Here is a 15,642-nt window from a genome sequence, read left to right on the forward strand (position 1 = left end):
CAGCAACTCACCGGCATCATGCCTTTAGACAAGCTGTCATTTACAGAATGAAGTACCTGCAACAAATCCACTCTGAGCTCTGTCCAGAAAGATTTGTAAAAATCAACTGGGAGCCCATCAATCCCAGGAGCCCTCCCAGACTCTATGCCTTGCAGGGCCTTATACAGCTCTTCCAAGCTCAGAGCACCTGAGAGAGCTGCGGAAATCTGCGGTAGGGAGGCAAAAAAAGCACTTTCTTCTTCAAACCCAGACTTTAACTCACTTTTGTGAAGATTTTTATAAAAACTAACTGCTTTCTTTTGAATATCCACAGGACCTAGCAACACCTGCCCATCTTCAGAGTGTAAGGCCTGAATTAACCGCCAAATTCTCCAAAGATCGTTGTAGCTCTCTAGTTACATTTTGAGTGTACTGCTGACAGAACTACCTAATCTAGATCTTGCCAAAGTCCCACTACTGTTGTAAAGTTTGAAACTCAGGTTTAGTTTACCTGTAGTTCTCCCAAAAAAACTTGAAAGACTCCCTAAAAAAATGATCACTCAACAATGAGATGTTAAAATGCCAATAAGCACTTCTAGGTTTAACAGAACCTAAAACAAAAAACACATTGCACCATGGCATGGTCTGAGAAACATATTGGAGTAATTGAACAGCTTTTAAAAATGTTGAGCTGATGTTTAATATAACGCACTGACACTAGTGTTCTTGTCATAGGTTTCTTATTAAGATTATATTTTATAAAACATTTATTGTGATATTTAAGAACCCTTTTGCCCACAGTATGTTTGTTCAGTGTGTTTTGTTGTGATGTATTTAGTGAATGTCTCTCTGCAGACAGATGAAGGTGGTTTAATGTGTCTTCAGTTTCTCAGATCTTTATAGTCAGCATTTAAACACAAGCTGTCTATGTAGGGAGTGAAGCCAGTCACTAGACTTTGAAACAGAACCAGTGAGTCCTGTGAAATAAATGACCAGTTAAAGACAAGAACAAGAAAATGTGAAATATCAAAATACTTTGGTATCATTTTTATTTTATTTCCATCAATACATACAATAAAAACAGAAAAATGTTCCAGTAAAGAACAATATTGAATGACATTTCAAAGATGTGCTTTTGTTAGTCGATGGTGTTTTTTAGGAAGTGAAATTGTCTGAACTAATGCAGTCTTCATGTTAGACTTCAGCAGATTATATGGCTTTTAATGAGGTTTGGCTTAATCTTTGTGAGTTTTCAGTTTTCAAGTAAATACAATAACAAAAGTAGGAAACCAAAGTATGAAGGAATCACGCCCCTTCGTGTTCCAACATGACTGCGCTCCAGTGCACAAAGGTCCATAAAGACATGGATGAGTGAGTTTGGTGTGGAGGAACTTGACTGGCCTGCACAGAGTCCTGACCTCAACACCTTTGGGATGAATTGGAGTGGAGACTGTGAGCCAGGCCTTCTCACCAACATCACTGCCTGACCTCACAAATGAGCTTCTAGAGGAATGGTCAAAAATTCCAATAAACACACTCCTAAACCGTGTGGAAAGCCTTCCCAGAAGAGTTGAAGCTGTTATAGCTGCAAAGGGTGGGACAACTCTATATTAAACCCTACGAATTAAGAATGGGATGTCATTAAAGTGTGCATGTGCATGTAAATGGCAGGTGTCCCAAAACTTCCCAAAACTTCTGGCAATATAGTGTATCTCATTATTATGAGAAAGTATCCCATTATCACGGCAAAGTAACATTACAAGAAAGTATTTCATTATCTCATTATTACAAGAAAGAATCACGAGAAAGTATCTCATCTCATTATTATGAAAAAGTATCTCATTGATCTCATTACAAAATCTGTCATTAAGACAAGAAAGTATCTCATTATGAGACATATATTCTGAATATTATGACTATTATGATAAATTATCATTATTATGTGAAAATAAGTCATAATTATGAGAATGTTTCTCATTACTATGACTTATAAATTATATATTTTGTACTCAACTGTGAAAAACTGACTGAATTTCCATGCCAAACATGTATGTGTGAAAATGTGCTGTTGCTCGTGGCTGTTAGGAAACTACCTCAGTACATACAGATTAACTTCTTACTGTGATTTCAGACTGTGTTGATGTGGTTTCTCCACTGTATGGATCTTCATGTGTTTCTTCAGGTGACCTTTTAAAACAGAAACTCTTTCTGCACTGATCACACGTGTGTGGCTCCTTCATATGAACTCTCAGGTGTGACTTCAGGTATGATAACACAGCACTGATCACATGCGTACGGCGTCTCTCCAGTATGAACTCTCATGTGAACATCAAGACTTTTTTTGTGTGAGAATCTCTTTCCACACTGATCACACTTGATCGGCTTCTCTCCGGTGTGGATCCTCATGTGAATTTTAAGATTGTTTCTGTTTGTGAATCTCTTTTCACACTGTTCACACATGTACTGCTTCTCTCCCGTGTGGATTTTCATGTGTTCTTTAAGGTGTGCCGATTCTGTGAATCTCTTCCCGCACTGATCACATGCGTACGGCTTCTCTCCAGTATGAACTCTCATGTGAAGATCAAGATTTTGTTTGTTTGAGAATCTCTTTTCACACTGGTCACACATATATGGCTTCTCTCCGGTGTGTATCCTCAAGTGAACATCAAGACTATATTTGTTTGAGAATCTCTTTTCACACTGATCACATGTGAACGGCTTCTCTCCGGTGTGGATCCTCATGTGTCCCTTAAGGTGTGCAGATTGACTGAAACCTTTCCCACATTGATCACATGTGAACGGCTTCTCTCCAGTGTGGATCCTCATGTGTCCCTTAAGGTGTGCAGATTGACTGAAACCTTTCCCACACTGATCACATGTGAACGGCTTCTCTCCAGTGTGAACTCTGATGTGAGCATCAAGATTACGTTTTGTTGAGAAACTCTTTCCACACTGAGTGCAGGTTGCAGATTTCTTGGCTCTTTTCTTTACAAATGTCTTTTTAGTCTTTGAGCGACTCAAAGGTTTTTCTCCAGGTTTGTCATGATGTTTCTCCTCTACTTCACTCAGTTCTTCATTCTCCTCCTTCACTTCCATAAGGTCTGAAAAAAAAGTAAATGTTTAATTTTATTTTCAGTAAATCTTCCAGTTATTATTTTTTAAATATTATAGGCACAAGTCAAATGTTTGTGTAGTGAGAAATGATGATTTGCTGCTCAGGAAACAATTTTGATCAGTGTTGAAAACACTGTTTTTTAACACTTTGATGAACAGAAAATTCAAAAGAACAATATTTATCTGAAATGGAAAGCATTTGTAACATTATGTCATTATGTAACACAATATAAGGCATCTTGCGTATCAAATCATCTTAGGTCCAGTGTGACTGGCCCTTAATAATTAAAAGCTTTTCAGTAAAATAAATTAAATATTAATCTAAAAGTTAGAGCGCAAGTTATGGCACTATTGTCTATTTTTTAAAGTTATAATCATGCTAGATAATAACTTTGTTCATCAAATAAATTTTTATATTAGAATGATTTCTGAAGGATCATGTGACTCGGAAGACTGGAGTAATGATGCTGAAAATTCAGCTTCGATCACACGAATAAATTAAATTTTACTATATATTCACATAGAATATGTATAGTTAGATTACTTCTTTTAAAGTAAACTTGATTTTGTGAATAATCTACAAACAGCACATTAAATCATCAAGTCTCCTCACATTCATTCTCTAGTTCTTCACATTCGTCATTGACAGGCCCAGCGGAGGGTCTTTGTCTCCTCAGGTGTGAATCACAGCATTATTCATGATGCTTCACGCCCTCGACACATACAGCCATTCTGACACTAAGAAGTGTCTTACAAAAGATAAATCACTATATTGTTTCGTATAGGGCTGACCCCTAATAATTGACTAACCATTAGTGTGCTAGAAGAGGCTTGATCGACCAAGATTTGATTAGTCGGTTAGTCGCAAAAAACTTAGCAGGAAACCCAAACATTCGCCTATCATTCATTGACCTCAAATATGGCTTATCACTTGAAACATGTAAGCAGTAGTGACTTTACAATCCTCTCGCTCTAATGTTAGTCTGGTTCGATCAATGTGCGCTGTTATCTGGCTCATGTCCATGTGTTTGTGTGGAGAGCGTGTTTACTGCATGACATGGAGGCGCCGGTGCGATCATCTATCATGTCTATCATTGTGCTGAATACAGTGGAATCAGACTTCAGCCATGAAAATGTTTTTAAGAAACTGATAAAAGCACAAATATCAGGGCATGTCAAAACTTCTGCCCCAAAACCCCCTCAGACCCCCAGAGGATTCAGTTATATTGAGCTTTGTTGGTAAAATGTCTGCTGGAATGTTGAAAAATGTTCAGTGTTAAAATGTAGTATTTTAATTGTTTTTTTTTTTTCTTTACAAACCATTGTTGTAATGAACTTAACCTTTAAGAATGTTTTAAAAACGATTTATGTTGAGAGAGACCATACAAAATACGCTTACAGACAAGACTGAGAAATTATTTATTTCTAAAAAACATCAAATTTAAATAACTCAAAAAAGTACCAGTGTGTTTGCCACATTGAGAATGTTGTGTAGAATCAATCCCTCATTTATGTACTACATGCTAATAGTGATTAGCTAAGTGCCAAAGTGGGCTAAAAACATGCTAAGAACTGTATAAAAACCAGTAATCATCTGTGACAACTACCAACCACCAAGTAACACCATAGCAACCACCCCAAGTACCTTAGCAACCATCTAGCAACCACCCAGGTTACCTTAGCAACCAAGTGGCGAATTTTGCCACTGCAAGCACCATTCACATTTTAATGTACATTCGAGAAATTCATAGGAAATGTACATTCTAGAATTATAGTATTCCTAGTCATTCATTTCCTATGGTGCCGATTTTTGTCCACAAAGGACCAATTAAGGAGTTTTGTTTTTTAACATTGTATAATCAAGTCCATTAATTTTTTGTGAATTTTTTTCTTTGAAAAGTAAGAAAAAATAATAAAAAGCAAATTAAATTTATACAAAAGTGAAAAAAAATTGCAAAATAAGTCAGAAAAAAAGGTGTAAAAAACATATTCTGTATTCGGCCAAGTGTTTCATTACATTTGGTTCCGGTGCATCTCTACTCATTATTATGATTTTTATACAAGCACATCACATGGCTTAGGGTTGAGCTCTGAGTATGAATAACTTCTATAATTTATGATAAATACATCAGTAACTATAAATCTGATTACTTCTTAAAAAGCAAAACATGCAGAAGTGCTTGAATCTTTCTATCATGAATGTTGTTCAGCATCATGAATGAATGAAGAATAAACACCAACCTCTTTGTTCTTCAGTATCTTCAGTGTGTTTCATTCTGCAGGGTTCTGGATCACTCATGTTCTCACTGTCCTCTTTAATAAACTCAGTCTTTGCAGATTTCAGCTCTTCCTGATGCTCTGATGCTCGTCTGATGGGAATATTCCAGCATTTATTGATGAACTGCTGTGGGAGGAGCTTCACTGATGATGTAATCACAGTGGGCGGCGATTCACTAATAATGTGATTGCAGTGGGAGGAGCTGATCTGCCAATATCAAAAATATATCAGTTACTAAGTGTGTTTTATATTGATGTCTTGATAAGAGAATATAAATAATGTAAAGTCTTCCAAATATAAATAATGATAAGAAAAAACAGATGCAGCATAAAGACAGAAATAAATGTAGATATTTGTAGTCATCAAATCCCCTCAGTCTGTTGACAGCAATGAAATGAGCTTTAAGTGTCAATTTACAGCAGATCTGAAGACATCAGCATAATAAATGAGGTGAAAACAGGAACTATTGACATGAAATAAATAAATATATCAGTTAGTGTTTTAGGGTTAAAGTCAGATATCAAATTTTATATAAAGTTTAAAATGACAATTAAAGAGTATTTTGGGCTGTTATCCTTATACAGTGTTTGATGAGAAAATGATTCTTGTTCTATAATGACAGTTTTTTTTTTTTTCTATATTAACCTCTTTTTGTATTTCACCAAATAAACTAATTGTCAGAATTCATCTACAAGACAGGCTTCAGAACATTTTATTTCTAAATCGAACTTTATTCTGTTTCTTCATTAAAATAATGGCAAATATCTAGAAAAGTAGTAAAAAAACAGTTGAAAGCATGTTTGCTGTTAGAAACTGATTATTGAAGACATGAGTCAGGATATATGAGAAAAGACTATAGAACTGCTCTATTGAAAGACAATACTGATATTTCTCACAATATGACACATATAAAACATAAAACAAAAACATTATTGACACTCATCTTCATCAACATCTACAGCTAAATAGCTGCAGCACACAATATGTCCATATTAATCTAAATATAGTCTGATTTTATGATAACTGCATTAATTTCAATAAAGTAATTCAGTGATTAATATGTTGCAGTTTTTAATAGCAGAAACTGACAATGATCATAAAACCTTTAAAAATAAAGAGCCGCACAAAGCAACATTTAATCTTTCCAGTATCAATCTGTTCATATTTATCTCTATTAACATTGAAGTACAGATTTAAAATATCTCATGGCTCATTATAGGCTCAATGTAAAGTATTTAGCAGTATCATATATTTTAATAATAATAGTCATTCAGTAACAGTTCTTCTCACTCCAAACACTGAAACAATGGTGAGTTGTGACTGAGCTTCAGCAGTTTCAGTGTTTTTGTGTTGTCAGGATCAACAGTCTCTGTTTGGTTAGAGTCTCTAGGGTCTTTCCATGGTCCCTGTTTCTCCTTTTAACACCTCCAGAATCCAGCTGGACACTGTAGGATCTCGAGTCGATGGGCTTCACCACTGTGTCCTTTCTCCAGATCTCATGAGGCTCGAATGCTTGTATTCTCACAGTCACCTTGTTTTAGTGAGTCTTTGGCTGATCTGTTAAAGTATGTTTGTTGCAGTTGTTGGAGGCTGGTTTTCATGGGTAGTCGTGAATAGAGATGAGCAGCGTGTTGTTTTTTAGTGATTATGTTATTTTTTATAGATGTTTTGTCGTTTTGAACAGTATTTGGCGCGTCTACCGTTGGCGGCCGATGACGTCACCGCTCGCGCGCTCCTTCCTCTCATTCAGTTTCAGCGTCTTCTGAGGAGAGTCAAGCAGTTCACGGTATTTCTCATATTTACACGATCATCAAACACACTTTATACAGTTAATGGGGGCAAGTTGCCAAGCACTGAAAATAATTTATGTGGCCCTGATAAGATCTATGGTGGACTATGGCAGTATAGTGTGTTCTTCTGCAGCTAGATCCCATTTAAAACAATTGGATGTGATTCAGGCTCAGGCGTTGAGAGTGTGTAGTGGAGCTTTTAAAGGAATTGAAATCAATAGAAGAACATCTAATAATTTTTTTTTTAAAGAAACTTTTGAGTAACGCGATGGCTGAGTAACGCGAGACCTCACGAGACCGGTGCGAGATCTAAGATGGCGGCTCCCGTCTGCTAGATTGTTTTTGTTTTTCTCTTTTTTCCCTCCACACTTATCTTATTTCGTCTTTTTTCTCCGTTTCAAAACCGATTTATAATATATACAACCTGGATCATCTTGAAGAATATATCGACGCACACTACAACACATTCTGCTGCACCATGAACAGGGAGAAACCAGATCACAACAAAAAAAGTATAAGTAACCTCACTCCAAACTCCAAGAGACCTCGTCCCGAATCACCTTTCAGTCCAAGTACAACGCCATCCACATCACCCAAACCGCCGTGCTGCACTGAGGTAAGCGACATCTTGCTTTCAATTGAAAACAAACTCACCGGACTTGACACCAGGATTGCACTTATAGAAGTTATACACAAGGAATTCCAGGAATTGCGGCACAGCTTAGAATTCAGTCAAGAACAAATAGACACTCTCACTAAAGAAAATAACTTTCTAAAGGACTCTGTTCACGCACTTACCATTCAACTCACTTCCGTTGTCGCCGAAAATAAATCCATGAAGGAAAACATTTTGGACTTACAATCGCGCAGCATGAGGGACAATTTAGTCTTCACAGGCATCCCGGAACAAACTCCAGACGACCCCGAAAAATCAGTGAAGGACTTCATGATAAAACAACTCAAATTATCAGCGGAAACAGTACAGAGCATCACCTTTCACCGTGTTCACCGTATCAGATCCAAAAACAACAACAACCGTCCACGAGCGATCATCGCAAAATTCGAACACTATAAACACAAAGAACTGGTTCAAAGGCAAGGCAGACAACTCAAAGGCACAAACTATGGACTCAATGAACAATATCCAAAGGACATTCTCGAACGCCGGAAACAACTCTTCCCAATCCGAAAACAGAAAATAAATGAAGGAAAAAAGGCAATCATTACAGTGGACAAATTATACATAGATGGACAACTATATCGTGATAAGGACATTACTCCTTGGCTTTTCTAAACACTTCACTCCCATTCCTGAGCCAATAACTGCCATAATCATAAACTGAACTAAACACACTTTTTTTTTTTTTTTTTTTTTTTTTCTTTAATATATTAAATGTGGTCCTACTTTTGCACCTAGGTCTCGTGTCCCCCTTCCCATGTTCCACCATATGTTTCTATTTAATGGTTTCTGTTTTGTTGTTGCTGTTTCGCTGTGTATATTCTGTCAGTTGTGTATCTGTTTTTTTGTTAGTCTGCCAGCAACACTGTATTGTTATGCACACACACATATACACTACTACACTCACTTGAATACATACACTAACATTTGTACAGTACCAACAGACCCACACATTAATATACATTTATGTTTATTTATTTATCTTTTTTTTAAAACATGTCATCTATCACCTTTGTAACCTGGAACATTCGTGGATTTGGTTCTCAGACAAAGAAGGTCAAAGTTTTTAACCATTTAAATAAACTACAAGCTGACATATGTCTCCTGCAAGAAACTCATCTATCAGAATCAGATTATAACAAAATTAAATCATCAAATTTCAGTCATTTATTCTCAGCTCACTACAATACAAAGCAAAGAGGAGTATGCATTCTAATCAATAAAAAAATCTCTTTTGTTCATAATTCCACCATTACAGACCCTGAAGGACGTTTCATTATCATAAACATCTGCATTAATAATAACCCAGTCACAATTGGCAACTTGTATGGCCCAAACACAGACGACCCATCCTTTTTCCAGACCTTTTTCTCTTCAATTTCAAATTTTTCTAATTGTCCTGTCATAATCGCAGGCGATTTCAATACAGTTCTAGATCCAACAATAGATAGATGTAATAGTTTAGGCAATAAACGCATTTGCAAATCTGCAGAAACCATAAAACAGTTCATGAGTGATTTTGGTCTTGGCGATAATTGGCGCCTACAGCATCCTAATAGTAAGGAATACTCATTTTTCTCACCAGTTCACCACTCATATTCCCGCATTGACTTCTTTCTCACCAGTAATTCTATCATATCAAATATTTCTGAATCGAAGATCCATCCAATAGTCATTAGTGATCATGCTCCGGTAACATTAAAATGGAACACAATTAATCAACATAAACCCACTACCAGATGGCGATTTAACACATCTCTTCTGAAAGACCATGATTTTGACAGTTATTTCAAAAGAGAGTGGGCATGCTTTCTAGAGATGAATGACTCCCCGGAAACATCTCCATCTCTTCTGTGGGAAACAGGAAAAGCAGTACTAAGAGGAAAAATAATTTCATTCTCCGTTTACAAAAAAAGGAAAGAAAAGGATCAACAAGCTGAACTGGAACAAAAAATCAAATTACTAGAAGACATTAACATAAATAACCCAAGAGAAGAAACACAGGATTCATTAAGAAAATATAAACTCAAATTGAACGAATTAATCAATAAACATACACAATTCCTAATTCATAGGCTAAGACAAGAAAACTTCCATCATAATAACAAATCTGGTAAATATTTGGCAAATCAGATCAAACAAAATAAGGAAAAGGCTACAATACCAGTGATTATAGACACAGCAGGGAAATCCACCAACTCACCAGAGGAAATAAATCAAATCTTTCAAAATTTTTACAGTAAATTATATTCCTCTGAAAAAGACCCAGATCAGAAAGACATTGACTCATTTCTCAACAATATCAACCTACCTCAACTCAGTAAACATCAAATAAATACTCTTGAATCTCCCTTATCAGAACATGATCTTTTTAATGCCCTCAAACTCATGCCAAACAATAAAGCACCAGGCCCCGACGGATTCCCTGCTGAGTTCTACAAACACTTTTGGTCCATTTTATCACCACTCTTCATCCGTATGATTACCGAATCAAAACAAAAATCAAAACTCCCAGATAGTATGAACTCAGCCACAATTTCACTTCTTCTTAAACCAAATAAAGACCCAACATCACCGTCAAGTTATCGTCCGATTTCCCTAATCAATGTAGACATTAAAATCATTGCCAAAGCACTAGCACATAGAATAGAAAAAGTCACACCATCTATAATCCATCCAGATCAAACCGGTTTCATCAAAGGTAGACTTTCATCCAACAACACACGCAGACTTTTTAACTTAATACATTATTCATCAACTCAAAATACCAAAACCATCATAGTTACTCTCGATGCAGAAAAAGCTTTTGATAGGGTCAATTGGAAATTCCTGTTTTCCACATTAGAAAGGTTTGGTTTTGGGGAGTCATTCATTAATTGGATCAAAATTCTGTATACATCACCTTCAGCCACTGTCATCACCAATGGACTAACATCACGTATCTTTACACTGCAACGGGGGACTAGACAAGGATGCCCACTCTCCCCTTCATTATTCACCATTTTCATTGAGCCATTAGCAGCAGCCGTCCGTCAAAACAGCAACATTAAAGGAATTCAAACACTAAACATGCAGCACAAAATTAGTCTTTACGCTGATGACATATTACTATATTTACAAGACCCCACATCATCATTACAAGAAACCATTAAACTCATTGATTCATTCTCAAATATCTCTGAATACTCTATCAACCGGAGTAAATCAGTCATACTTTCATTACATTCCAATAGCTTGGATGTGACATCCCAGACACCACCTATTCCTTTGTGCACCAACTTTATCACATACTTAGGCATTAAGGTTTCCCCCAGGCTGTCAGAGCTGTTTGGACTCAACTTTACTCCATTACTTAAAACAATAAATGATGACCTGCATCGCTGGATGAATTTACCACTATCCATTATGGGCAGAATATCAGTAATTAAAATGGCTATACTCCCTAAATTAAACTATTTATTTACAATGACCCCAGCACTACCCACCCTCACCTGGTTTAAATCACTAGATTCAATTGTCACTAAATTCTATTGGAAAAATAAGACCCCAAGAATTAAATTATCTACACTACAAAAACCAAAAACACAAGGAGGACTGGAAGTACCACACTTCTACCACTACTTTTTGGCTAACCAGCTCCAAAACATATACAAATGGATTCACCCAAACCCATCAGAAAGCACATGGCTAGATATTGAACAGTCCATTTGTAAAGACATTAACATTTCAGAATTACCTTTCTACAATCAGACAATCAAAAAGCATCACTGTTTTAAAACACCAACAATAGCCACAGCTCTGACAGCCTGGTGGAAATTTCATCAAATCACAAACACCCCTATTGCACCATCTAAATACACCCCGATCTGGAATAACCCAGATTTTATTGTTGACAAGAAGCCACTCAACTTACGCACATGGGTAAATAAGGGCATCACACAACTTCAACATATCCTCCTTAATAATAAATTGGCACCATTTTCCCACTTGGTCCAGAAATACGGCATTGGGAGTAATTGTTTTTTGGAATATTTACAAATCAAATCATCTATTCAATCAAAAATTGACACTCAGACAATTAATCTAGACCTTCCCCCTCCAATCTCAGAGCTAATTAATATAACCTCTCCAAAAAAACTACTTTCCAAAATATATAAAATAATATCCAAATCAGACAATTCAATAAGCCTACCCAATGCTAAATGGGAATCTGACTTATCCATTGCTCCTAATGCCGCTTTCTGGACACAAATCTGCAAAAATATCTATTTCATGACAAAAAAACGCCAACTTACAACTTATACAGTATAAAGTACTTCATAGATTTCACCTAACTGGACGGAAATTATTTAAAATGGGTTTCGCTTCAGAAACATGCTCACATTGCACACAAAATACTCCAGACACCTATTTACACGCTATTTGGGATTGCACTTCAGTTAAAAAATTCTGGGAAAACGTTACTGACTCACTATCCAATCTTATGGGATGTCACATCCCGCTGTCTCCCTCCCTCTGTATATTAGGTGACATATCCATAATCAATTTAAACAATACAAACAGTCAATTACTCCTGGTGGCTCTAACTATCGCCAAGAAAACTATCCTCATGAACTGGAAATCAAGGAACACCATACACATTACAACTTGGAAAAATTTACTAATAGAGTACATCTCCATGGAAAACTTGTCTAACTCCACTCACAATAATACACCAGAATTACACCCCTCTTGGTTATCTCTCTTTAACTTCCAACAGTCATGAATCAACTGACCTTCTTTGTCTGAAGCCATCCTCAATGATACACCATTAATACTCACACATAACTGGGGGTGGGGGTCAGGAAGAGATAGCAACACCAATTAATATTAAATATAAATAAAATACTTAAAAGATTACATTTAAATCTCTCTCTCTCGCTCTCTCTCTCTCTCTCTCTCTCTCTCTCGCTCTCTCGCTCTCTCTCTCGCTGCTTCTGGATCCTGGTCGGCTGTGGCATACTAGCCCCTGCCATGTGCGGTTCTGATTAGTTGTGGGTTAGTGTGGTGTGGGGCCGGGGGCCGTGGGCTTTCGCCCTCCAGCTTGTACTTTCACCTGGGTTTTCTTGTCTCCGGCTGGCTCAGCACTTGTCTCGCTGTTTTAATGCTTCACATGTTAGATGAGGTGCACACACACATTCATTTGGAATATAAAACAAGTTTAAAGCGCAAAAAAGAAAAAAAAAGCACACAGAGGGTAAGTGTGGCGTGTGCGTGGCGGCCTGGGCTTTGCACTGGGCTGGTTCCATGCTGCACGCCATACTTTTTTAATGCATTATACACTAGTTGACAAACATATCATGAGTATAACAATGAAAGCTACCATATTTATAAAAAAAAACATAAAAAAAACATAATAAAAAAAACAAAAAAAAAAACAAAGGCAGGGTAAGCGTGGCATGTGTGGGACGGCTGGGGTTGAGTATGGGGTTTGGGACCCTGGCCCTCACAGCACCTCACCTTGATAGCCTGTTGCAACATGACGCTGGCGGGGGTCTATTCTATCCCATGGCCATGAAGGGTGTCAGAGGCAGCTTTATAAAACCTTATTATTAATAGCTGTATCAATATTTTCATTATTATTATTATTATTATTATTATTATTGCTATTATAATTACTACTATTATCATTACTATCAATGGCTGTATCAATATTATTATTATTATTATTATTATTGCTATTACTACTACTACTATTATCTTATTTGTCCTCTTCCTGATCCTTTAACCTCCCCCCTCATTCCGGATGAAATGAGTATATTCGTTAATATGTTTATCATTACTACTACTGCTAATACTAGTATTACTATTTGTCATTTCTTATTAATTGGATTTATCATTATTTTTGTTATTACTGTTGCTATTATTATTATTATCATCATTATTATTATTATTATTATTATTAATATTGCTATTACTATTGCTTTTGTCATCTTTCACATCCCTCATTTATCAGTTTTTTTTTTTTTTTTTTTTTTTTTTTTCCCCTCTTGTGTGATACTATTACCCTCTTCATCATTATTATTGTCATATATATTCATATATATCTCCACTACCACACCCAGTTACACTTACATTCACACACACACACACAAACACACCCTAATTGTACTGTTATGTATGTTTTGTTGGTCTTTGTATTTGTTTTCTGCATTTAATTTGTTTTCTGTAAATATTGTAATTGTCTGTTTGCATTAAAAAAAAAAAAAAAAAAAAAAAAAAAAAAATTAGCAGTATGTAGTGGAGATGGTTGCAAATTTAGTTGCTTTGCATTGGGTGGAAAAAGGAAAAACTGACAAAATCATATTATGTACAGACTCAGCTTCAGCTCTAGTTAGTCTAATATCGTTCCATTCAAGTCGACAGGATATTCTCTACTCAGTTACAAGAATAACACACAGGCCCGGCTCCAGATATGAGATGAAAGGTGAGCCAAATTATATTCCAGGTGGGCCGGTCGGATTGGTGGGGGGCTTTAATGCTTTAATCTCACATGTCTATTGATATAGATAAGGAAATTGTTAGGGTTGTTTGTTATTGTTATTGTTATAAACTATTATACTATTTTGAAAAATCACATTACAAAATATAATGTGAGATAACACAAATAATATTTGCAACATTTATTATTTTAATTTTTTTGCACGAGCTGTTTATACTGTACGAAATTAGAACTTTTGTCCAATACCTCCTCTAGGGGGGTCCGGGGGCATGCACCCCCGTAAGAAAATTTTGTACATTTTAAGGTTAAATGCATCAATCTGGTGCACTTTGGAAGCTCAAAATTAAGAGCTTCAACCCATGTACAGTGTGCAAATTGACCAAAAACAACATTGACTTGTACCTGGACATTAAAGAGGGTTCAAACATATTTTTAGTTGTGATATAAAGTCTACATCGTTTTAGGTGTTTTAGGATGCCAAACAATTATAACAATAAAATAATAATATAATAATGTTTTAGGCCTATATAATTATACATATGACAGTAATATCCATATAGGCTATTGTAACAAATGCAATCTAATATATATATATATATATATATATATATATATATATTGGTTAGGCTACTTTACACAACGTATAGGAAAATTAAAATACTAGTTTGTAGCCAATTTCTAATCCTTGAGCTTTAATTTTGATCACCAAATCGCCAGCTGATCGTGTGAGCAAAGTGCGCACTTCTCTTTAAAACACGCAGCACAAACAGACTAAATATATACTTAATCACTGTATATATTTTGGTGCTTTATTAAGGCACAAAGCCATTACGGTTTCGATTTTAGTTCATTGGCAAAATACAATGTAGAGACCATTTATGTTTTAAATTTTCGGTTCATTATGAAACGGTGGCGGCGCACAGGGTCATTAATGGGAAACACTGAATGAACGAATGCTAAAGTTGTCGTATCAGTTGTTATCATAACAAAAACGCTTCAACCGGACCGAACGAGAGTCTCGAGGCCTGCCGCTGCGCTGAGTGAGTGACAGGAGGCTGCGATGTGCGTGAACTCGCTGTCATATGGATACTGTAGAGAAGCGGTATTGAACGGTTTAACATATTTTAGAGACATGTTTAGAAAAAATATATATTTTAGCAGCACTACTAAGGGGAGGTTGCAGCTTGGTCTGGAGCTGAATTGAATATCACACTAATTTTGTGATTGGCTGTTATGTGGTGTGGGGCCAGGGTGGGCCAAGCCTCTGATTGGGTGGGCCAGGCCCACCCTGGCCCCCCCGTGGAGCCGGGCCTGATAACAC

At 36.3% G+C, this 15,642-nt stretch overlaps 1 protein-coding gene across 1 annotated transcript in view; it reads left to right on the plus strand.

Annotated features, from left to right (window-relative positions):
* LOC125277808 (zinc finger protein 729-like) overlaps window positions 1-15,642 on the plus strand; it is a 118,697-nt gene that overhangs the window by 96,748 nt on the left and 6,307 nt on the right. Inside the window, exon 9 of the mRNA XM_048206362.1 lies at window positions 7,659-7,673. Within this exon, the coding sequence (XP_048062319.1) occupies window positions 7,659-7,673 (15 nt within the window). The remainder of the gene's footprint in view (window positions 1-7,658; window positions 7,674-15,642) is intronic.

This window comes from Megalobrama amblycephala, linkage group LG1 (genome assembly GCF_018812025.1).
Source record: "Megalobrama amblycephala isolate DHTTF-2021 linkage group LG1, ASM1881202v1, whole genome shotgun sequence".
Lineage (NCBI taxonomy): Eukaryota > Metazoa > Chordata > Actinopteri > Cypriniformes > Xenocyprididae > Megalobrama > Megalobrama amblycephala.